Source organism: Geotrypetes seraphini, chromosome 1 (genome assembly GCF_902459505.1).
Source record: "Geotrypetes seraphini chromosome 1, aGeoSer1.1, whole genome shotgun sequence".
Classification (NCBI taxonomy): Eukaryota; Metazoa; Chordata; class Amphibia; order Gymnophiona; family Dermophiidae; genus Geotrypetes; species Geotrypetes seraphini.
The window spans coordinates 224,927,719-224,951,251 of record NC_047084.1 but is presented as its reverse complement, the minus strand read 5'-3'; the positions used below and the strand labels follow the sequence as shown (position 1 = coordinate 224,951,251).

At 42.6% G+C, this 23,533-nt stretch overlaps 1 protein-coding gene across 3 annotated transcripts in view; it reads right to left on the bottom strand.

The window, feature by feature from the left end:
• The window catches only part of SMIM14 (small integral membrane protein 14), a 106,446-nt gene that overhangs the window by 19,124 nt on the left and 63,789 nt on the right, over positions 1 to 23,533 (bottom strand). For all 3 annotated transcript variants that reach the window (XM_033947307.1, XM_033947299.1, XM_033947289.1), the window contains one exon: positions 18,419 to 18,467. In XM_033947307.1, coding sequence (XP_033803198.1) covers positions 18,419 to 18,467 — 49 coding nt within the window. The remainder of the gene's footprint in view (positions 1 to 18,418; positions 18,468 to 23,533) is intronic.

The following is a 23,533-nucleotide window of genomic DNA, read 5'->3' as shown; positions in this document are numbered from 1 at the left end:
TAGCAGGATACCTATTTCAAATCCAATATATTCTAATCACAAAATAGAAAATATTTATTTTTTCTACATTTTATTGTCTGGTCGTTTTATTCTTCAAATCACATTGGTCTTAGGTCTATTTCCTTCTGTCTACTCTTAACTCACTCGCCAGGGTCACCTGACCATTTGACATGTCTTCTTATTGGTCTTAGGCTCTGGTTTCTGTTTCCTTCTGTCTACTCTTAACTCACTCGCCAGGGTCACCTGACCATTTGACATGTCTTCTTTCCCCATGCTTACCATTCATCTTCCATCTTTGTGTATGTTTCTTCCCAAGATCAGCATCTCCCTTCTCTGTCTCCTATACTTTCATTTCTAGTATTTCCCCTGTGCCCATCTCCCTGCCTTTATCAACACTATTTTGTGTCCCTATCCCCTCCATGCACAGTGTCAATCCTTTGTTTCTCTGTTCACCCCCCCACCACACACACATCAATCTTCTGTGTTCCTCTTCTCCATCATGTCTAGACATCTTCCCTCTGTATCCATATACCCTCCATGTCTGGCACTGCCCCACTGACTGTGTCATATACCACTCCCATGTAGCGTTCCCCTTTAAGACCCTGTCACTATGCTCCCATCCATACCCATCTCCCCTCTTTTTGTATAACTCCATGTCCAGCTTCTCCCCTCTTAAACCCTTATATGAATGTTTCTCACCTTCCTCTTTCCTCCCTCCACCATTCCACTATTAAATATTTAACTCCCTTCATCCCCTTGGTTCAGCATTTTCTCTTTGCCTTCCCTTCTCTCTCCTCCTCCCTGCAGGTCCAGCACCTCTCTCCCTTCACTCAGCATTTATCCCATGGCTTAAACACCTAACTTACCCTTCCCTCTAGCACACACACTTCCCCCCCATGGTCCAGTACCTCCCTCCCTCCCTAAACATTCGCCAAGGATCTAGCACCTCTCTCCCTTCCCTCTGTCCCCTTCTCAAGGGTCCAAGATCTCTATCCCTTCCTTCTAGCTCCAGCTCTGAGCTGCGTGTCTGGTACCCTCTCCCTTCCCATCAGCCACAAATCTGGTACCTCTCCCTTCCCTCCAGCTCCCAGCTGCAGGTCTGGCATTTCTCTCATTCCTTCAGCTCCAGCCCCCCCTCCACATAGGTCCCTTCCCTCCAGCATCAACCCCAGCTCCTCCCTCCCATGGGTCCAACACATCACTTTCCCCCAGCCCAGATCTAGCACCCTCCTTCAGCTCCAGCTCTGGAACTAGCTGGCAGCTGCCATCCCCCCTCCATCAACAGATACAGCAATAGTGGCAACACCCCCTCTACTCACAGGTCAGCAATACCACACCAGCTCCCCTAGCTTCTACCTTACCCAAACGAGCCAGCCACGCCATGCCAAAAAATCTTCAGAGGCCTGTTACGAGGCCTGCCTTGTATCAATGAGCCCCTCCTTGATGTTACTGAAAACTTTTTATCATTGATATCATTCATTAATACTTGGACATACTGCTGGTTGGTCTTGTGCTGGTTTATATCTTAAATGCTAGCGCATGCATTGTAACCATTTCTATGTAACAACTTCCACTCGATAGAAAAAGTTCAATTCAATCCAGCTGTCATTGGTCCCACATGAACATAAAAAAAAAATTGGTTTAAACGTGAAACATCAACCATGTCTTAACACTAATTTTTTAGTTCATTCTTTAATCGAAGGTGAGCCGGTTGATAAATGTATCTAGATTTTCAGAAAGCTTTTGATAAAAGTTCCTCAAAAGATGATCCTGAGAAAATTAAAGAGTCATGGAATAGGTGGCATAGTTCATTTTGGATTATGAATTGGTTATCAGATAGAAAACAGAGGGTAGGGTTAAATGGTCATTTTTCTCAATAGAAGAGAGTAAACAGTGAAGTGCCGCAGGGGTCTGTACTGGGACCGGTGCTATTTAACTTATTTATAAATGATCAGAAAATTGGAATGACGAGTGAGGTGATTAAATTTGCAGATGACCCTAAACTGTTCAAAGTTGTTAAAATGCATGCGGATTGTGAAAAATTGCAGGCGGACCTTAGGAAATTGGAGGACTGGGCGTCCAAGTGGCAGATGAAATTTAATGGGGACAAATAAAAGTGATGCATACTGGGAAGAATAACCTGAATCACAGTTCCAGATGCTAGGGTCCACCTTGGGGATTAGCGCCCAAGAAAAGGATCTGGGTATCATTGTAGACAATATGTGTGGCAGCAGCCAAAAAAACAAACAGGATGTTGGGAATTATTTTAAAAAAGGATGGTTAACAAGACTAAGAGTGTCATAATGCCCCTGTATTGCTCCATGGTACGATCGAATCTGGAATATTGCATTCAATTCTGGTCTCCTTATCTCAAGAAAGATATAGTGGCCCTAGAAAAGGTTCAAAGAAGAGCAACCAAGAAGGTAAAGGGGATGGAACTCCTCTAGTATGAGGAAAGACTAAAACCGTTAGGGCTCTTCAGCTTGGAAAAGAGATGGCTGAGGGGAGATATGATTGAAGTCTACAAAATCCTGAGTGAAGTAGAACGGGTACAAGTGGATCGATTTTTCGTTCCATCTAAAATTACAAAGACTAGGGGACACTAAGTTACACGGAAATACTCTTAAAACCAATAGGAGGAAATTTTTTTTCACTCAGAGAATAGTTAAGCTCTGGAACGCATTGCCAGAGGATGTGGTAAGAGCGGATAGAAAGGTTTAGACAAGTTCCTGGAGGAAAAGACCATAGTCTGTTATTGAGAATGACATGGGGGAAGCCACTACTTGCCCTGTATTGGTAGCATGGAATATTGGTACACCTTGGGTTTTGGCCAGGTACTAGTGACCTGGATAGGCCACCGTGAGAACGGGCTACTGGGCTTGATGGACCATTGGTCTGACCCAGTAAAGCTATTCTTATGTTCTAAATATCCTGATATAATGATATTTTCTTCCTCATTTATAAACACATGAGGAACTTTTTCTATTGAATGGAAGTTGTTACATAGAAATGGTTACAACACATCCGCTGGCATTTAAGATAAAAATTACCAAATGCCGGTTACAGAATCCTGCTTTTAGGCAAAGGACTGGCCCCTCCTTCGCCTAAAGTCTGGATTTGGGTGTTTGGGACTTGGGCGATTTTTGGGTCAGGAATGTGGTGCATGGATAGATGTAGTGGCAGTCTGGGCCAGTAGATTGTTGAACGTACAGATAGGCTATTCTAAATAAAAACCTCAATTTGGATGTTTTTTTTAAAGAATGGACAATTCCCTGCTACCAACTTCAGCGTCTACTGACTTAGGCAAAAAGGGGACTTAGACGTTTTATTTTTTTTATTATGCCTCTCCACGAGTCCAAGACCAACCAGCAGTAAGTCCAAGTATTAATGAATGGTATCAATGATAAAAAGTTTTTCAGAGCATTTTTTAGATATGTATTGAAGCCAGTGTTAATTTTGAAGAAGTCTTAAAGGCTTAATAGTATTCACACAAAAATGTTTTATTTTATTTTTCACATATGTGTTGACCCTGATGAAGCCTTAAAGAAGTAGGGAGATCCTGGATTCTCTACAAGGAGAACTGTTCCAGCAGTTGGTAATGGAAGGGGTCGTACTGGACTTAGTCCTTTCAAACGGGGAAAGTGTTTCTGATGTTACAGTGCGTGATCATCTGGCATCCAGTGATCTCTGCATGGTACGATTTAATATTAAGATGGGTATTGAGAGGGCTCATTCAAAAGCAAAGGTTCTAGACTTTAAAAAAAACTAACGTTATTCAGATGGGGGTTTACGTCAAGGAATTGTTGTCTGGAAGGAGTAGAAATGCGGTGGGCAAAACTAAAAGGAGGATTGGAAGGGTGACAAACCTTTTTGTGAGGCAAGTAAGTAAAAGCAAGAGGAAAAGAAGGCCGCTTTGGTTCTTGAAAGTAGTACTTGAGAAGGTAAGGGATAAGAAGTTAGCTTTCATAAACTACAATAGATCGCAGAAAAAGGAAGACGGGCAAAAATATCTGGAAAAGTTAAGAGAGGCTGGAAAGCAAAGATGCAAATGGAAGAAAAAATAACTGACACGGTAAAACGGGGAGACCAGACCTTTTTTGATATATTAGTGATAGGAAGAAGTGCAAAAGTGGCATTATGAGACTCAAAGGTGAAGGGAAGGAATATGTAGGAGCTGATAAAGAAAAGGCCGAATTGCTTAACAAATATTTCTGTTCTGTGTTCATGGCTGAAGTGCTGGGAGCAGGACCGCAGAAGACACACATGAATAGGGATGGAGGAGTATTAGACCCTGATCGATTTTCAGAGGGTTGTGTTAGTGAGGAGCTAGCCAAAATAAAGGTAGACAAAGCGATGTGGCCGGATTGTATACATCCAAGGGTGCTGAAGGAACTTAGGGAAGTTCTGGTAGCTCCGCTGACTGACCTTTTCAACGAGTCTCTAGAGTTGGGAGTGGTACTGGAAGACTGGAGAAGGGCGAATGTGATCCCTCTCCACAAAAGTGGAAGGAAGAAGTAGGGAATGACAGGCCGGTAAGTCTAACTTCTGTGGTAAGAAAATTAATGGAAAACGCTTTTAAAACAGAGAATGATCAAGTTTCTGGATCTTGTGGATTACAGGACTGGAGGCAACATGAATTCATCAGAGGTAGGTCTTGTCAGACAAATATGATCAATTTCTTTGACTGGGTGACCAGAGAATTGGATACAGGATGTGGCTAGATGTGGTGTATTTAGATTTTAGCAAAGCCTTTGACAGTGTTCCACACAGACGTTTAATAAATAAACTGAGTGCCCTCGGGATGGGTCCCAAAGTGATGGGCTAGGTCAGGAACTGGTTGCGTGGAAGGTGACAGAGTGATCAATGGAGATCGCTCTGAGGAAAGGGATGTTACCACTGGTGTGCCTCAAGGTTCTGTCCTTGAACCTGTTCTTTATAACATTTTTATAAATGATATTGCTGAAGGGTTGTCGGGTAAGATTTGCCTCTTTGCGGATGATACGAAAATCTGCAATAGAGTAGACACACTGGATGGTGTGAACAACATGAAAAAAGGCCTGGCAAAGCTTGAAGAATGGTCTGAAATTTGGCAGCTAAAATTTAATGCTAAGAAATGCAAGGTCATGCATTTGGGCTGCAAACCCTGAGGGAACGGTATAGTTTGGGAGGTGAAGGACTTATGTGCACGACGGAAGAGTGGGACTTGGGTATATTTGTACGTGATGACCTTAAGGTGGCCAAACAGGTTGAAAAGGTGATGGCAAAAGCTAGACGGATGCTAGGTTGTATTGGGAGAGGTATGGCCAGTAAGAAAAAGGAAGTATTGATGCCTCTCTATAAGACTCTGGTGAGATCTCATTTAGAATATTGTGTACAATTCTGGAGACTGCACCTTCAAAAAGATATAAAAAGGATGGAGTCGGTCCAGAGGAAGGCTACTAAAATGATGCGTGGTCTTCGTTATAAGGCATATGGGAGCAGACTTAAAGATCTCAATCTGTATACTTTGGAGGAAAGGTGGGCGAGGGGAGATATGATTGATAAATTAGATCTATCTATTAACATAAGCAATGCCTCTACTGGGTCAGACCAGTGGTCCATTGTGCCTAGCAGTCCGCTCATGCGGCGGCCCATCAGGTCCAGGACCTGTATAATAATCCTCTATCTATACCCTTCTATCCCCTTTTCCTTCAGGAAATTATCCAATCCCTTCTTGAACCCCAAAACCGTATTCTGTCCTATCACACCCTCTGGAAGTGCATTCCAGGTATCCACCACCTTTTGGATGAAGAAGAAATTCTTAGCATTGGTTCTGAATCTGTCCCCTCTTAATTTTTCCGAATACTCTTTCGTTCTTGTAGTTTTCGAACGTTTGAAGAATCTGTCCCTCTCCACTTTCTCCATGCCCGGTTTACATGAATTTATTCAGATGCTCAAAGCATTTTTCCATGTCTGTCCCAGCAGGCTCACAATCGATCTAATGTACCTGGGGCAATGGGGGACTTAAGTGACTTGCCTAAGGTCATAAGGAGCAGCATGGGTTTAAGCCCACAACCTCAGGGTGCTGAGGCTGTAGCTTTAACCACTGTGCCACACTGTCAAGTCTCTTTCAATTGAAAGGAAGCTCTGGAATGAGAGGGCATGGGATGAAATTAAGATGGCTTAGAAGTAATCTAAGGAAATACTTCTTTACAGAAAGGGTGGTAGATGTGTGGAACAGTCTCCTGGTAGAGATGGAGATAGCGATGGTGTTTGATTTAAAGGAAGCCTGGGATAGGCACATGGGATCTCTTAGAGAGAGGAAGAGATAATGGTTACTGTGGATGGGCAGACTGGATGGGCCATTTGTCCTTTATCTGCAATCATGTTTCTATGTTACCATTAGGAATCATTCCTAGCAGTAATACTGTGATATTACTGCTAGAGGTTTCAGCAGCCATTTTGATCCAAAGCAGCATCTTAATCGGAGCAAATGGGCATCATGTCTGCTCCATTAGACTCCAGGAAACTCTGGTAAGGCTGGAGTTTGGAAGAGAGGAGATAGGATGGAGAGGCCTGAGTAGACGACCTGTTTGAGATGATTTGTGCTATTGGAGAGGGGTTTGCCTTAAAGAAGAGCACATGGTGAGACCTTGCCCATATTGTGTGTGTGTAGGGGGGGGGGGAGTTGCCAGGGAGCCGTTTTCCTTCCTTCCTTTCCTCCACCTCCAACCCCACCCATAATTAATATTCTCCCTCCTCATGTGCCATCTCACCCTCCCCCCCAGTGTGCAGCACCTCTCCTTTCCCTCTCTTTCAAGTCCAGCAGCACCTTTATCTTCCCTTACCCTTCTGCCAGGTCCAGCAGCACTTCTCCTTTCTCTTTCCCTCCCCCTCATCCAGCAGCACCTCTCCCTATGTCCAGCAGTACCTCTCCTCTCCCTAGTGAAAGCTCACTGTGTGCTTTTAACTTCCTCACACAGTTTCAGGTAATGTTAGTTTAGCCACGGATCAATCAGGCAGCCTCAGGGCCATTGCTAGGTTGACCCGCCTCTGACGAAAGAGGAAGTTGCATCATCGGAGATGGGCCAGCCTAGCAAATACCCCAAGGCTGCCTGATGGAATCATTGTTAAACTAACAATAGCGGCAGCTGTGTGGGGAAGTTAAAAACATGCAGTAAGCTGTCGCTAGGGAGAGGAGAGGTACTTCTGAGCCGGCGATTCCATTAGGCAGCCTTGGGGCCTTTGCTAAGCCGGCCTGCCTCTGATGATACAAATTCCTCTTCCATCAGAGGCAGGCCGGCCTAGCAAAAGACAGAAGCTGTCTGATGGAATCACCAGTTAAATTAACGCTAGCGGCAGCTGTGTGGGGAAGTTAAAAGCACACAGTGAGCTGCCGCTGCTGGTTTGGAGGGGGGGAAACAAGGAGAAAAGATGAGGAAGGCGGGAGATACGTGATGGCAGAAGGAAGTTGGGAGACATACATAAGGTGACCATATGTCCCGTTTTCAACGGGACCGTCCCGTTGTCCCGACCCACCGCTTCGGGACGCCGAAATGTCCAGTTTTCAGGGACAGCGTCCTGAAGCTGTGCCGGGGACAATGGACCAGAGATCACTTCCCCTCCCTGCCACGCTAAAGCCTACCAGCGCCAATCAAACTCCAGTCCACCGCAGCCAGGGATGGATTAAAGAGTAGGCACGGGCGAAATGGTCAGGGGGCCCGCCAGGTCCAGATTCACCCTCCCTATTATCAGGACCGGCATTAGGGGATGGCAAGGAGGCCCCGCAATCCAGGCAGCTATCTTAGCTGCCATCAGCCCTGCCTTCGGCTGTGCCGATAATGCTAAACTGCACGGTAAAAGCAAAGAGAGACGCCGCGGGACTTTTCCACTTGCCTGCATCGCTCTAAGTTCTGCTGCTCTCGATCCCGCCCCTCAAAAACAGGAAGTCACTTCAGAAGGGGGTGGGATAGAGAGCGGCAGAACTTAGAGTGATGCAGGCAAGTGGAAAAGTCCCGCGGCGTCTCTCTTTGCTTTTACCGTCCAGTTTAGCATTACCGGCGCAGCCGAAGGCAGGGCTGATGGCAGCTAAAAATCGCCTCCAGTCTCGCAGCATTACTGGAACACTCTGAGGGACTTCTATACCATTCAGGCCTATTAAGTTGGGGAAAAGAGGGGAGGTACTGGAATGGGATGTGGGAAGATGGTGAGTTGGCTGGCTCAGGAAAGGGGAGAAAGCTGCTAAATCAGATAAGGAAGAAAAAAAGAAACACAGGAAGATGCTGGACATGGAGGTTGTAGGGTGAAGGAAAAAAACCCAGAAATGATGTGAGTAGAAAGACAGGTGGGAGATGCTATACAAGGGGTGGATGCAGTAAGTAGAAAAAGGAGGTTTTGGATATTGGAGTAATAGGTAGATAGGGGACATGCTGACACAGAAGGAAGGAGAAAGAAAAGGGAGAGGAACGAGAGATGCCAAGTCCATGGGAGGGAGGGAAAGGAAAGGAGATACCAGACCATGGAGGGGGAGGGAGAGATGCCAGACCATGGGAAATGAAGGAATGAGAAAGGAAAAAAAGGAAGGAGAGGAGAAGCCAGATAATGGAGGGGGAGGGAGAGTTGGAAGGAGAGGAGAAAAATGCCAGGGCATGGGGGGAAAGACAGGAAACAAATGCCAGACCAGAGGGAAAGGAACGAGAGGAGATGCCAGAGCATGGAGGGAGATAGATGCCAGGGCATGGGGGAGGGGAGGGAAGGGAAGAAGATAGAGATGCCAGACCATGAGGTGGAGTGGGATAGAAGGAAGGAAAGGAGAAGAGAGAGATTCCAGAGCATAGGGAGACAGAAAAATGGAGAGAGAGTGAAGCTGAAATGAATCATGTACAAAGGAGACAGTTTATAGAAGGAGATAGAAAGAGGGAAGATACCATATGGAAGAGAGAGAGGGCGGACACTGGATGGAAAGGGCAGAGAGGGCAGAGAATAGAAGGGGCGAGACAGAGGGTGAACAGTAGATGGAATGGGTAGAGAGAGGGGGGGACAGACACTGAATGGAAGTGTGGAAGAGAGGAGGGACAGACGCTGAATGGAAGTGTGGGGGAGAGGAGGGACAGACGCTGAATGGAAGTGTGGGGGAGAGGGGGCAGACTGATTGGAAGTGGGGGAGAGGGGGAGCAGATGCTAGAAAGAAGTGGGGAGAAGAAAGAAAAAAGGGCACATGCTGGGTTGAAGGAAGCAGATAGAGTTAGATACTGGAAGGGGTGAGGGAAAGAGGTGGCAAGCTATAGGTAGACAATGAAAGAGGGAAACTGAGGACTGAATAGTAAGAAAGAATTTAGACAGAGGCAGAAAATAAATTGAGAAGGAAGAACAGGAGGAAGGGAGCAGAGAGAGAGATGCCTGAGCAGGGGGGAAGGGGAGGAGACAGATACCAGACCTGGGAGGAGAAAAAGAGGAAGGAGACAGACACCAGATCTGAGAGGAGAAAAGGAGGAGAGAGATATGCTAAAATCTTCTGGGAGGGAGGGAGGGAGTTAGGAAGGTGAGAAAGAGACAGAGAAAGGGGGGGGGGGCGCGTTGTAAGCAGATCAGAAAGGCCTGGACCAAAGGGGAAAGACAGGAGGTAGATGTTTAATTGAAGCATTTTGGATAATCTGTAAACGTCTGATTTCATTTTGGGCTATTCCCCTGAATAGAGCATTACAATAATCAATTTTTGAAATTACTAAGGAATGAATTAATATGTTAAGTGACTTTGGACATAAGAATTTCAAAACTGAACGGATTTGACGGAGTCTGAAAAAAGTTGATTTAACAATACAACTAATGTGGTCGTGATAGGTTAGTTTGTAATCAAAGATAGCCTCTAGGATCTTAATACTACCTCTTCTGAGTACCCTTCCTTCTGCAGCTTTGCCCACTCAAGAGTCTAAATATAAGCCACCATAGTGACGTTGTTGGGTTTCCCCGCCAGGAGAGAAAAGCCAAGAGGGCTAACCAGCAGCTGCTTGCAGTTTTAGGTGGCTGATAGACCAGAGAACTTCATATGCCCTGAGCATTGTGTAGGAAGCAATGAGCTCACCAACCCAGCTGACTGACGTCCATGACTACTATCGTCCAGTCTGTCAGGGCAAGTTGCCTCCCTCTCACCAAATTTGAAGATCGAAGCCACCAGTGCATGTTGGTTCTGGCGGTCCAAGTCCAACTGAACTGACAGGCATAGTACTGCGACCTAGGAGACCAACAGGTCAATATCAACCGCTGTAAAGGTCTCATGTGCACCTTTGCCCAAGGAAGCATCTCAAATGAAGCTGCCATGGAGCCAAGGACCTGCACCTTATTCCATGTTCTGGGGCTGGGGTTGCGACCAAGGTGACAATTACTGGCCTCCTGTAGGCGGGAGCGGCCATAAGGCTTCCACCCCACCCCACAATATGGGCTCTGTCTTCTGTAAATGGCGAACTTTGACTAGAGTCTCCAGATCTTCTCTAAAAAGAAGTTGTCCCTTGAAGGGAAGTCTAGTCAGCTGACTTTACATACTAGATCTGCTGCCCAGTGTCTTAGCCAAACGATACAGTGGGTGATGACGGACAATGCCATCTGTTTAGCCGATGCTCTAATCTAGTCATACAAAGAGTCCGCCAGATATGCCAACCCCATCTCCATCTACAGGAAATCTCTGAACTACGGCAAGTTGATATGAGCCCTCTTATCCGCCACTTGCTGAACCCAGGAAAGACAGGCTCACATATTAGCTTCACACCGCAGCCTGAAGGGACAGAGCCCCAACTTTGAAGGCCATTTTCAGATAAGCTTCCAATTTCTAATCTTGCGCATCCTTCAGCGCCATGCGCCCCTTCAACCGGTATTGTGGTCTTTTTTTTGTAACGGTGGCCATTAATGTGTCCACTTTCGGCCACTTCAACTTATCCAATTCTTCTTGTGAAAGAGGATATAGGTGTGCCATAGTGCATGCCACCTTTAGGCCCGTATCTGGAGGAGACCACTGAGCATAAATTATCTCTTGGATTGATTCGTGAACCAGAAAACATCTAGAAGGCCACCTAGTGTGGGCCATCTTAGGATTGTTACATTCTGTGGAATCCAACTGCAGGGAAGCAATATTAAAAGTCCCCAGGGACTTGATAATGAAACAAAGAAACATGATGGTAGATAAAAGCCAAATGGCCCATCCAGTCTGCCAATCCACAGCATCCACTATCTCATCCTCTCCCTATGAGATCCCACGTGCCTGTCCTATGCTTTCTTGAATTCAGACACATGCTTTGTCTCCAACACCTCTATTGGGCGCCTATTCCACCAATCTACCACCCTTTCTGTAAAAAAGCTTTTTCTTAGATTACTCCAGAGCCTATCACCTTTTAACTTCATCCTATTCCATCTCATTCCGGAGCTTCCTTTCAAATGAAAGACTCACCTCATGCACATTTATGCCATGTAGATATTTAAATGTCTCTTTAACATATCACCCATCTCCCACCTTTCTTCCAAAGTATATTTATTGAGTTCTTTAAGTCTGTCCCCATACGCCTTATGACAAAGACCACTGATCATTTTAGTAGCCTCTTTCTGGACTGACACCATCCTGTTTATATCTTTTTGAAGGTGCGGTTTCCAGAGTCTTAGAGAGAGGCATTAATACCTCCTTTTTCCTACTGGCCATACCTCTTCCTATGCAACCTAGCATCCATCTAGCTTTCGCCATTACCTTTTTGGCCTGTTTCGTCACCTTAAGATCATCACATACTATCACTCCCAAGTCCTGCTCCTCTTTTGTGCACAAAAGTTCTTCACCCCTAAACTGTATCGTTTGGAACGATCTCACTATCCCGCTGCGGAATCTGGGCTCCCTCCAATTATTTCGCAGGCAACTGAAAACCTGGCTTTTCTCTAACATATAACATTTCTTCTCCTGTTTATATTCCCTCTGTTCATATGCTCTTGTAAATCTGTCTCCTCTCTCTTCTTATATTTTTAAGCTTTGTAAACCGTGCCGAGCTCCACTTCCGTGGATGCGGTATATAAACTTAAGGCTTAGTTTAGTTTAGTTTCCTCAGGTTTTTGCAGCCCAAATGCATGATATTACGTTTCCTAGCATTAAATCTTAGTTGCCAAATTTCAGACCATTCCTTAAGCTTCACTGGGTCCTTCCTCATGTTATTCACACCATCAGGGGTATCTACTTTATTGCAGATTTTGGTATCATCTGCAAAAGGCAAATCTTACCCGACAGCCATTCAGCAATATCACTTACAAAAATGTTAAAAAGAACAGGCTCAAGAACCGAACCACTAGTAATATCCCTTTTCTCAAAGCGATCTCCATTTACCACTACCCTCTGTCTTCTTCCACTCAACCAGTTCTTGACCCAGAACGTCATTTTGGGGCCCATCCCAAGGGCACTCAGTTTATTTATTAGACATCTGTGTGGAACACTGTCAAAGGCTTTGCTAAAAACTAAACATAAACCACATCTAGAGTACTCCCTCTATCCAATTCTCTGGTCACCAAATAAATTGATCAGATTTGTCTGACAAGACCTGCCTCTAGTGAATCCATTTTGCCTTGGGTCCTGTAATCCACTGGATTCCAGAAACTTCACTATTCTCTGTTATAAAAGCATTTCCATTAATTTACTTACCATAGAACTTGAAACTCAAAAACTTATCTGTAGCAGGAATTTCTTCCATATGTTCCGTGGGCAGGATATGACAAAGAGGTGTTGTTCACTTGGAGTCCGAATGTCACCACGTGAAATACATTAACAGACCCCCTTCTTCAGCGAACTCTCGACAGGGCCCCTGCAAGAATTTAGAAGCCAGGAGCTCAGACTGAAGCTGATTTCCCTGACGAAGTTTGGAGTAGCTAAACAGGGGCCCTGTCGGGAGTTAGCTGAAGAAGGGGGTCTGTTAATGTATTTCACGTGATGACATTCGGACTCCAAGTGGACACCTCTTTGTTATATCCTGCCCACGGAACATGTGGAAGAAATTCCTGCTACAGATAAGTTTTTGAGTTTCAAGTTTAAGTTTCAAGTTTATTATGGTATTTGATATAATCGCAGTATCCAAATCCAATGCGATTTACAAAATTAAAAGTAGGTAAAATAAAAAAAATTTTTTTCAACAAACAGGGCATAAAAACAATTATGACATAAAAACACTAAAGAAGATGAGGGGAGAAAAAAAAATGGATTAAATACAATATAAAAATAAATGAAAGGGTGGGTAAGGAAACAGAAGGGTAGGGGAAAGTACCATCTTAATCTCTACTTTAACGGTGTTCCTGGTCCAGATAAGTTCAAAGGAAGGAGTAATGTGATTAAGGAAGATCAGTTAAAGGCATCCCTGAACAGCCAGCTTTTTAGTAAGCCTTTGAATTTAATAAGTAATTTTTCTTCTCTTCTGCTTATTTTCTTTGGTTTGAGTTTTTGAGATATTTGGATACGATTTGATACTATTTATTATGCAACTGTTTATATGATTATTAATCTACTCTAGCAAGGAATGATAGCTAAAAGCGGAGTTTTTGAGACCGAAGATGTGTCTGCACCTCCAAAACTTTTCAGCATTTGGAAGATAAAATGGAAGTTTGAGGGACAGAAATAAAGAACTTGCAAACAGAAATGTTAGATTCCAAGACTTCTTTAATGAATATCAGCCAAGAAATTAATACCTTTAAAAAGACTCATGAAGCATTGATAAAGGACAACAAAAATTTGCGAAGAAAATTAGTCACTAGAAAATTCATCACGAGCAAATAACATTAGGTTGATTAATTTCCCTAGGAGTATTTTGTACACCCCAAGAGAATTGCTGAAGAGATATTTTCTTGAAGTATTGGAAATTTCAGAGGAGTTACTACCTCCTATATCTCAAGTGTATTACCTACTGGGAAAATTACAAACTCAGCAGCAAGTAATTGCTCCTGATATGAATGTAACTGCTTTACTTGAACTCTGATACAGAATCAGTTACACCTGCTACATTATTACTGACGGTGGCTATGGCACCAGATAAAAATTGGTTTATGAAAAATTTCTTTAAAACACATGCAGAAAGAATTTCTAGGCTTAAAAAGTACAAATGTATCCAGATCTAGCTAGAGACACCCAAAGACGTCGAAAGGAATTAATTTTATTAAAACCTGGGGTTCTTGCGTTGGGAGCGACTTTTTTCCTACATTACCCATGTAAATGTGTGATTCATTATTCCTTACAAAAGTATGTCTTTTTTGAACCTTTCCAACTGACTACTTTCCTTTCAAGAAATAAATTACATTACATTACATTACATTGTCACGATTGGAGAAGGACAACTAGATATCAGCCTGACCAGTCATGTTATCCTTAGTTAGCGGAATAATCAAAAAGGATATTCGTTATCTATATTTTGAATCTCATATATTGGGGACTAGAGCAATTATGGGGGAAAAATTTTTCTTTAGTATATACTGCATTCTTTTATGTATTGATTTGATCCTATATTGCTGTCTGTACAAGTATATACTTGAAATGTAAATATGAAAATGATTTAAAAAAAAGGTTTCCTGTCCCAAACAGCTGAGTGAAAGGAAGCTGCTTTGGGGGTTTCCCCTGCCAGCTCTGTGCATATGTGAGAGTTGCTCTCCGAGAAATCAATCCGACGGGAGAGACGGGAATTACGATGAACCTCCATGCGAATCATTTGCATGCAAAATATTTAGTGCATCAATAGCTCTTTTAGAATTGGCCAATAATCAGAGCGGAGCAGACCCATGCGTATATTTTTTTGCAACTTTCAATAAACATTTATTGATCCCAAAAAAAACCCAACATCTTAAGTCAGCCTCATAAATAGAAACAAAGAGAGAGACGCATTGGACAAAACAAAATTTCAATGATCTGACCACCGATACATTGGTAGCATGGAATATTGCTACACCTTGGGTTTTGGCCAGATACTAGTGACCTGGATTGGCCACCGTGAGAACGGGCTACTGGGCCATTGGTCTGACCCAGTAAGGCTATTCTTATGTTCTTATGTACAAGACTAATAAATCATTCCATTTTACCTAACATACCCCAAATCTCTATGAACTTTTCTTAATTCCTAAGTGATGTGTTGCCAGCCCTTCCTATTTCACACATGCAGCTAAACAAGTTTGGCTTGTCACACCTTCACTATATTCTATCAAAAACCTTTCATCATAGAACTATCATGTGAGAAAAGGTGTGTGAAAATACTTATATAAAGAAAGTTTGCATTCTTTTTTTTTAAAAAAGTCTATAGAAATACCCTTCTGTGAAAGCATATTTTTTTGCTATGTCATTGTATGATGTAGATAACATAACATATCGGGAAACTGATAGTCACAATGACTTATATTTTGAAGCTATTAAACATGCCTAATAGAAAAACAGTGGAACTTTGATTTGCGAGTATAATTTGTTCCAGAAGCATGCTCATAAACCAAAGTTCTTATATATCAAAGCGAGTTTCCTCATCGGAAGTAAGGGAAACTGGATGATTCGTTCCACATCCCCAAAACAGACCCCCCTCCACCCCCCCACCCCATCCCAAGGCCACTGGCACTGCTCGCTTCCATCCCATCCCACCCTAGGAACCAGCTTCTCTCCCCCCATGGCCCACCCCCAAACCCTTACCTCCAGCAACACCCGGCAAGGTACAAAGAGGCAGTGCAGAGGAAGAAAGGGTGGGCCCACGCGCAGTGCATGATTCTCCCCGTCTCGTACATGATTCTCACCGTCTCCCGCCGTACCCAAAATTGGGCACACAGCGTTCTCTCCTTGCTGCCCCGGCAACAGGACAAGCCAGATGGAGGGGCAGCTGCCGTTGTTTGTACTTAACGTCTTCAGGTAGGACTCGCCGCTGATCTTTTATGCTGGATTGCTGCAGGGCCTCAAGCATCTGCGCCTGGTCAAGGCCTTCTGACTCCCACCATCTCCAAAATTCTCATGAGATTCTTGGAGAATCCAAGAACCTCATGAGAATCTCGGAGAGGGTGGAAGCCAGAAGGCCTTGAGCAGGTGCAGATGCTCAATGCACCGCAGCAGCCTAGCAAAGAAGATCAGCGGCAGACTCTTTCTGCACTAGCATGTGTATATTCTGTGGGTTAGTGCGTGCCGGTGTTCGATGGAGGTAAGGGTTTGTGGTTGGGCCACGTGGGAGGAGAAAAGCCGGTTTCCGGGGTGAGGTGACATGCTCGCAAACTGAGTCAACGCTTGGTTTGCGAGTTAAAGTTTGCTCGAGTGTTTTGCTTGTCTTGCAAAACACTCACAAAACATGTTACTTGCAAACTGAGGTTTGACTGTAATTCTAGTTACAAGCTACACTGTGGGAGCAACTATCAAACAGCTCAAAGAAATTTTTAAGAGACTTTTACTACAGAAAATGGCCTTAGTGCTTCTATTAAGGCCCACTTTATCAAAGCTGTAAAATGGCTAATTTTGTATTTTTACTATTCACGGCCAAGCGCTAAATATTGCTAATCCTAGTACTCTTCGCTATGACCAGTCTGGTCTCTAGAATAAGCTCTGTTATTGTCTACTATAACCTATTTGTTGTCATGACTAGTCTGTTTTCAAACGATTGTGAATGTCTACTTGTAACCCGTTCTGAGCTTCTAGGAGAACGGGATAGAAATCGAAATAAATAAATAAAATGGAGATGGAAACAGAGGGAGGAGATGGTACACAGGGATGGGAGGGGTGGGGAACGGAAGAGAAATGAAAGAAATGCTGTTTATGGATAGATGGAAATAGGGGAGAAGAAAGAGGGAGGAGATTAATGTGAATAGATAGATGGGAAGGAAAGACATGGAAGTAGATAGATTTGAGGAGGAAGCAGAAAAATGGAAAAAGTTGAATGTTAAAAGTTAGTGCTAAAGATGGAGTCTCAAAAATGAAAACTTAACATAAGAATTGCTGCTGCTGGATCAGACCAGTGGTCTATTGCGCCCAGAAGTCTGCTCCTGCAGCGGCCCTCAGGTCAAACACCAGTGCCCTGAGTCTAGCCTTACCTGCGTATGTTCTGGTTTAGCAGGAACTTGTCCAACCTTGTCTTGAATCCCTGGAGGGTGTTTTCCCCTTTAACAGCCTCCGGAAGAGCGTTCCAGTTTTCTACCACTTCCTTACGTTTGTACGGAATCTATCCCCTTTTAACTTTAGAGAGTGCCCTCTCGTTCTCCCTACCTTGGAGAGGGTGAACAACTTGTCTTTATCTACTAAGTCTATTCTCTTCATTATCTTGAATGTTTCGATCATGTCCCCTCTGTCTCCTCTTTTCAAGGGAGAAGAGGCCCATTTTCTCTAATCTCTCACTGTAAGGCAACTCCTCCAGCCCCTTAACCATTTTAGTCGCTCTTCTCTTGACCCTTTCGAGTAGTACTATGTCCTTCTTCATGTAAGGCAACCAGGGCTGGATGCAGTATTCCAGGTGGGGGGCATACCATGGCCTGGTACAGCAACATAACAACCTTCTCCAATCTTCCTAATCATTCCTAGCATTCTGTTCGCCCTTTTTGCTGCCACCATGCATTGCGTGGATGGCTTCATCGACTTCTCAACCAGTACTCTCAAGTTTCTTTCCTAGGGTACTGCACCGACATCTTGTATTCGCGTATAAGATTTTTGTTACTGACATGCATCACCTTACACTTATCCATGTTAAACCTCATTTGTCATGTCTCAGCCCATTTCTCGAGCTTGTTTATGTCACTTTGCAGGTATTCGCAATCCTTTCGCATTTTCACTACTCTGACTAACTTCGTATCGTCTACAAATTTAATCACCTCACTTGTCGTACCAATTTCCAGGTCGTTTATAAATATGTTGAAGAGCATGGACCCAAGCACCGAACCCTGTGGCACTCCACTCGTGACACTTTTCTAGTCCGAGTATTGTCTATTTACCCTCACTCTCTGTTTTCCTATCCGCCAACCAGTTTTGAATCCACGTGAGTATTTTACCCTCGATTCCATGGCTCGCAATTTTTCAAAATAGTCGAACTCCTTTCAATAGATTATTGTGTGAAGATGGTGTTACCCGATAGATAAGTAAGCTATAAAACAAACTGATTTATTTATGTAGTTTTTATATGATGCCCTGTCCATAGTATCTCTTATTAAAAATACAATGCAATAATCATTATACAAATAGAGAGGAACATAAAACATCAGCACATCAAAACCAAGCAGTCAAATGTGTGGGTAAGCAAGGCTAGAAAAGGCAAGCTTTCAACCTGAACTGATGGAGCATCTCTTCAAGGAAGTCAAGGAAGGAACATACCATATTTTGCCATTATTGGAAAATTATGTGCATCTCTAATTCTTACTGAATTAACTTTTTAAAGATCATCCCCTGTCTTCTGATATTGGCTGCTGAGCTTCTCATCCTCCCTCACATAACAGTGATACTTACTCTCTTGGAAACATTCTGTGTCTGTACAGTACGACTGGGATTGTCTCAACTGAAATGATCAAAAAAAGACAACACAGTTAAAAAGATAGGACCAAGCAAAAAAAAATAAATACCGTATTGTATGACTAATCTGCAAGCCCCTGTAAAATGTTAGCTTGATTATAAGGTGCCTACTCCTGAGATCTTAAAAGCTTAGCCTATGCACAAAATGGAATTGTGGGGTCTCTGTTTTCTTGCTTAATGTGTTGTACAGGAAGCACAACCCTAATGCTGAGATTGAATCCAAGGAAACAACCAGGTCTGCCTAAAGGAACAAAATTAGGATACTATAAATGCTAATTTCCTTAACATTTTCTTAATATAATTACAAATGATGTCTGATGAATTTCAACAGTCCTAGAATAAAAAAAAAGAATGAGGTGCATCAAAATCCATAGAAGAGGGAAAAAGTGTTAATTTAAAAGGGATGAATGTTCTACCCTCTCTGCCATGTGTGCATATTTACATTTAGTTTCTTAATATATTAATAGCCTATGACTAATGTAAGATACTTCCTGCTTAGTCCTGTAGCCTTTACATTCATACAATAAGTTATATGGGTGCAGCAATATACAAACAAATCTTTTCCAGAGAAAGGAAAATAGCAAAACTAGAGGGCATGATTGAGATTGTGGGGTGGCAGACTTAGGACCAATATTAGGAAATTCTTTTTCACGGAGAGGGTGGTAGATGCCTGGAATGCCCTCCCCGAGGGAGGTTGTGGAGATGAAAACAGTGACAGAATTAAAAAAAGCATGGGATGAACACAGATCTCTAATTAGAAAATGAATGGTATAAAACAAACTAAGGCTGATACTGGGCAATCCTGCATTTAGGATGATCTGGGGAGGGCTTTGATAGAAGCTCCAGTGATAGGTTGGTTAGGATAGGCTAGAATGGGTTTCAATGGCAAATCCAGCAGTGGGAATCTAAAGACAGTACCAGGCAGAATTCTATGATCTATTATCCAGAAATATTAAAGACAATTAAAAAATTCTTTATTCATTTTTAAAACTTTCAATAAGTGCAGTACAATAAAAAGAAACAATTTACACTTTAACATCACTTACTATACTACCAAATTCTGATGTACCTTAAAATACCCCTCCCTTTCCCCTACCCATCGATTATCTTCAGGCATAAGGATAAATAATACTCCACCCTCCCTCCCCCACCAACTTGGACGTGTATGATCAAAGGGAAAAAATAGTATTCATTTTTTACAATATTTTGTTAATATGGACCCTCCCTCCCCACCAACTTGGACGTGTATGATCAAAGGGAAAAAATAGTATTCATTTTTTACAATATTTTGTTAATATGGCTCCCAAACATCACTGAATTTCTTAAGATGCCCCTGCTGTATAGCTATTATCCGTTCCGTAAAGACAATTTAATAGAAACATAGAAACATGATGGCAGATAAAGGCCAAATGCCCCATCCAGTGTGCACATCTGCAGTAACCATTATTTACAATGTCCAATGTGACACGGACAAGAGGACATGGACTGAAGCTAAGGGGGGACAAGTCTAGGACAAATATCAGGAAGTTCTGCTTCTCACAGCGAGTGGTGGACACCTGGAATGCCCTCCCAGAGGAGGTTATTGCGGAATCCATCGTTCTAGGATTTAAAAGCAAACTAGATACCCATCTCCTTACGAGAAGCATAGAGGGATATGGGTGACTTAATTTACGCCAGGTACACACCTGGCAGGGCCTCCACGTGTGCGGATCGCTGGACTTGATGGACCATGAGTCTGATCCGGTGATGGCAGTTCTTATGTTCTCTTCCTCTCTCTAAGAGATCCGACTTGCCTTTCTTGAATTCAGACACAGTCTCTATCTCCACCACTTCCACCACTTCTTCTGGAAGACTGTTCTATGCATCTACCACCCTTTCTGTAAAAAAGTATTTCCTTAGATTACTCCTAAGCCTATCACCTCTTAACTTTATCCTATGCCCTCTCATCCAGAGATTCCTTTCAAATGAAATAGACTTGACTCGTGAGCATTTACATCATGTAGGTATTGAAACGTCTCTATCATATCTCCCCTCTCCTGCCTTTTCTCCAAAGTATACAGATTGAGATCTTTAAGTCTGTCCCCATATGCTTTATGACAAAGACCACGTACCATTTTAGTAGCCTTCCTCTGGACTGACTCCATCCTTTTTATATCTTTTTGAAAGTGTGGCCTCCAGAATTGTACACAATATTCTAAATGAGATCTCACCAGTCAATACCTCCTTTTTCCTACTGGTCATACGTCTCCCTATGCACCCTAGCATTCTTCTAGCTTTCAATTTAGATAGGTTTTCTTCCCAGCGATGCCATATAAAGATTAAAAAGAGAAAGAGACAATGGTGGAACTAAGAGGAACTAAGTACTTGAGGAACTAAGAGTTAGGGCTAGATTCACTAAGGCCACAAATCAGATCCGATCCAATGTCGGGGGGGCCTGATTCACGAAGTGCCCTCATGCAAATGAGGGCAATTGGAATCACACTCCCAACCGACCGCTCGGATTGCTCTCCAGCGATCTCAACGCATGTGAAGACCATCTGTAGATGGTCTGCACAAGCACTGGCCCTCCGTGCCCGGCAGAGCTGGAAACAAAACTTTACTACTTTTTTTTTTTACTTTTTTTCGCAAGCCCGTGGTTTTAACACACTTTAAACCCACTTAACACACTTTAAACCCACGGGTTTGCACTATGGGGAAGGGCAGGAGAGTCGGGTCAGAGAGCAGAAGAAGCAGGAGATCGGGGCAGAGAAGCAGAAAGCAGGGCAGCCAGAGCAGGAGAATCGCGGCAGAGAGCAGGATTTTTACACAAGTGACTGGTCCTCAGCAGTCGCTTGTTTTTGGATCAGCCAGCCCAGTTGGTGTGCCTGCATTTGTTTAATGAATTGCGTCCTTCCTACTTTGCATGCCATTTCCCCTCATTTGCGTACGTGGATCAGATTGGAGGATGATCGGCCACGAGGTTAGTGAATCAGGTCAGAGGAAAATCAGGTCGCTAAGTGGTCGGGACACAATCTGTGTCCTTAGTGAATCTAGCGTTTGGTCCATTTTTTAGAATAAACTTCTTCACTAAAAACTTGATAGGTGTGATTTTTCAGAAAACCCTCAAACCAGTTCAAACCTTTGCCAGAAATTCCTATGGCGTCTAAACATTCAATCAAAATATCATGGTCAACCAGATTGAATGCACAACTCAAATCAAACTGTATTATAAGTGCATTCTTTCCAACACTATATAATTGATAGATATAATCTACCAAAGAGGCCAAGACGGTTTCAGTGCTATGATTCGATCAAAAGCCTGATTGAGATTCATGCAGAATACCAAATTTGTCCATATACTCCATCAGACTAGAATTCACAAACCTCCATTAGTTTAGTGAAAAAAATGGATATTAGCTATAGGTCTATAATTACTTATCACTGAGATAGATTCCTTGTGATTTTTAACAATAGGAGTAATAATAATGTGACCTAGTTCTTCTGGGAAATTGCCATTAAACAGTAAACGTGAAATTCATCCAAAAAGTTTAACCTTGAAGGAAATGGAAGCCAGTTTCAGAATTTCTGGAGAACAATTGTCCAACCGGCAATGTTATACAATGTAAGAAATTGTTGCAAGTCGGGGATATCAAAGTGATTCCAGCTCATATTAACTGGTATTACACTTTCTGAGAATAAAATATAAATTGGAACATGATTGGGAGAAGATCCCTGAAAATGCAATCTTAAATTAAAAATTTTAGTCGTAAAATAGGAAGCTAAATTTTCAGATGTTGGAATATTAACAAGAGAGGATCGCTTTAGATGATCAATATCAAATAATGTATTTATTGATCTGAAAAGTATTTTTTACTATTAACTACCAATGAACCCTATTCTATTAGAGTAGACAATTCAACATTTTTCTTTGATTGTTTTTTATCTTTAGCCTCCAGGTATTTCTATCTGTTTCTCTCTTAATTTTATTCCAAAAGTTTCTCTAATCGCCATGTTTCACGCTTCAATGTAATTAGTTCAGCATCATATCAACCCTCAATGATATTGCGTCTCTTTTTTCATGTAAATATCATCTAATTCTATTTTCTATTTATATCTTTCATTGAACTAATTTAATACATTTTTGACCAACTGTCAGAGACCAAAACCTCCTTTCTGTCTTGACCTGTGGAAGGTGGTGGTGGCTTCTGAGAGCTAACTGAAAAATGTTTTTAAGTCCTTTCAATAAAACATCATATTTTCCATTTTATTAAATTTATATTTGTAATTCTTAATTTGTGTATAATACCTTTAAAGCAATGTAACGGAAAAGTTTTGCTCACATCAACTCAGTCCTTTGCTCGTGAAAAAAAAGTTTGCTCACATGAACTCGGTCCTTAGAGGGAACATTGCCGTACAAATCGGCCTAGTACCAGCCCTAGTATCGTCACCATTTTCTTCTCCATCACCTCCCTCAGGAGGGCATTCCAAGCATCAACCACCCTCTCTGTGAAAAAATTTCCCAATATTACTCCTAAGTATACTACCTCGCAACCTCAATTTATGCCTGCTAGTTTTACTATTTTCCCTTCTCTGAAAGAGATTTAGTTCTATATTAATATCTTTCAAGTATTTAAATGTCTATACCATATCACCCCCCTATCCCTCTTCTCCTCTAGAGTATACATATTCAGGTCTTCCATTCTTTTTGTGTACATCTTTTGGCTCAAACTCCCTACTATTTTTGTTGCCTTCCTCTAAACCGCGCTTCAAGTCTTCTTATATCCTTAGCAGATACGGCCTCCAAAACTGAACAACAATACTAAAATTAATGTTTTTCATAGTGGGGGGGAGAAGTTAAAAAAATGATCGTCCCCATATGTCACATATGCTAGATACACCACTGGCTATTAATAAAGATATTTGACAAACAACCACCAACAATGCCACTCTTAGCCAGCAGGTGTCAGAAGCAGCACTCAGCTCAGTACATCCATTTCAAACCTGAATCACCAGTTAACCTGCACAGATATCACAAGACCGCAGTGCTAGCCATAAGAAGCAACAAGGTTTGAA